The sequence below is a fragment of the Microtus ochrogaster genome, unplaced genomic scaffold (genome assembly GCF_000317375.1).
Source record: "Microtus ochrogaster isolate Prairie Vole_2 unplaced genomic scaffold, MicOch1.0 UNK137, whole genome shotgun sequence".
Classification (NCBI taxonomy): Eukaryota; Metazoa; Chordata; class Mammalia; order Rodentia; family Cricetidae; genus Microtus; species Microtus ochrogaster.
This window is the reverse complement of record NW_004949235.1, coordinates 356,735-358,196: the sequence shown is the minus strand read 5'-3', so window position 1 is coordinate 358,196 and position 1,462 is coordinate 356,735. Positions and strand designations below refer to the sequence as shown.

The window sequence follows — 1,462 nt, the reverse complement described above, 5'->3', positions numbered from 1 at the left end:
CCCAGGGCGGCTGGCGACGGCCCCCGGGCCCACCGCGACCTACCCGCGGCCATCGCCTCCCGAGCTTCGCGCCGCCCCCTACAGGCCGCGGGGACCCGTCCGGGCCCAGGTCGCTGCTGGCCGTTAGGATTGTGGTCTCCCAGGCCGGGTCAGCGGGCGCGGGTCGTACCCTACCGCCAACTGTCAGTCATCGGAAGCCATCCCCGGCCCAAGGCACAGCGTGCACGCGGGTCTGCTGCACCTGGTGTCCAGCCTCAGCCCCGGTCCCTTCCCACCCAGTTCCCGCTGGGCTTCCTCGGTGGAGCGGACCCATTTTTCTATGCAGAAACAGTTCTCTTGCGTGCTCTTGGACTGCTAAACTCAACGGACATGATGACTGCTTGCCAGGATCTGGGGTAGGGGTGGGATCGCTGGCAGGCGTTGAGACAGAGGACATCTGCAGGGTTTATTTGCCTCTGGGTTGTCCTGCCGCGGTCGGGGGTGGGGTATCACTCTAGTTCCTCCCTGTCCATGTCCTTCCTAATCCTGCCCCCAAGGATGCTTGTTCTTCCAATCCCTCGTGGGTACCATCCAAATCAAACACGTCTTTTGGGACAGGATCAAAAATTAATGATCAACGTGCAGCTCCCACATGCAATACTTTCCCTAAACCTCCATTCCTGAAGCCAAGGGAGAGGCCAGGACCACTATGCAGCCTAACGGAAGCACTGGCAAGACCTCTGCACGGCTGATACCAGAGGCTCCACCTTTCCATCCCATGTACCCCGAGGGCCAAGTTCATGCCTGACTCTGGCACCCCAGTTTTTTTTTCTCACTGTGCATTTCCTTTTCGTTCCCCCAAGCATAGGAGAAACTGATAGTCCACTGGGACTGAACTTCGAGACCTTGCCCTCTGCCAAGAGGCCTTTAAGGAAATTAGCTTCACGATCATAAACATACCCACCCTTGCCCCAGAAACATCAAAACCTTCCCTGTTATTCCTGCGGTGTCTTAATTCCTCTGATCCTCTGGCATGCTTTTGTAACCTACTGGACAAAGTCAAACTGGGCCTACACACTAACATATTTTCTGTGGATAGACAACGTTTCAATTGTTTTTTTCCACCCCACCCCTCCATGCCAACTGCTTTCCTAGTTGAGCTTCAAAACATTTTTGTCTTGTGACAGTTTTGCAGGGAAATACTTTCAAATAATTCAGTTTCTCAAGTGCTCTATCAGATCTGCAGTCATGGTCGCCTGTATGTTGTGAGACAGAGGGCAGCATGCAGGGAGGGGTCTTACTGGCGAAGTTCCTAAGTACTGATGTTTGCAACGGTCACCTGGAGAGCCTTGCCTTTTCTCTAGACTCTAATTCTCTGCATTCTGCGTGTCAACAGCAGAACGCTGTGACCAACAAAGTATCTTCAACTCACCTTGAGTGCTCTGGGCTGGGCAGGTGCACGCTGAGGGTGGAACACCCAGAG

General features: G+C 54.6%; 1 protein-coding gene across 1 annotated transcript in view; it reads left to right on the top strand.

Moving 5' to 3' along the window:
* The window catches only part of LOC101989743, a 6,453-nt gene that overhangs the window by 2,121 nt on the left and 2,870 nt on the right, over positions 1-1,462 (top strand). The window contains exon 3 of the mRNA XM_026778402.1: positions 6-395. Within this exon, the coding sequence (XP_026634203.1) occupies positions 6-395 (390 nt within the window). The remainder of the gene's footprint in view (positions 1-5; positions 396-1,462) is intronic.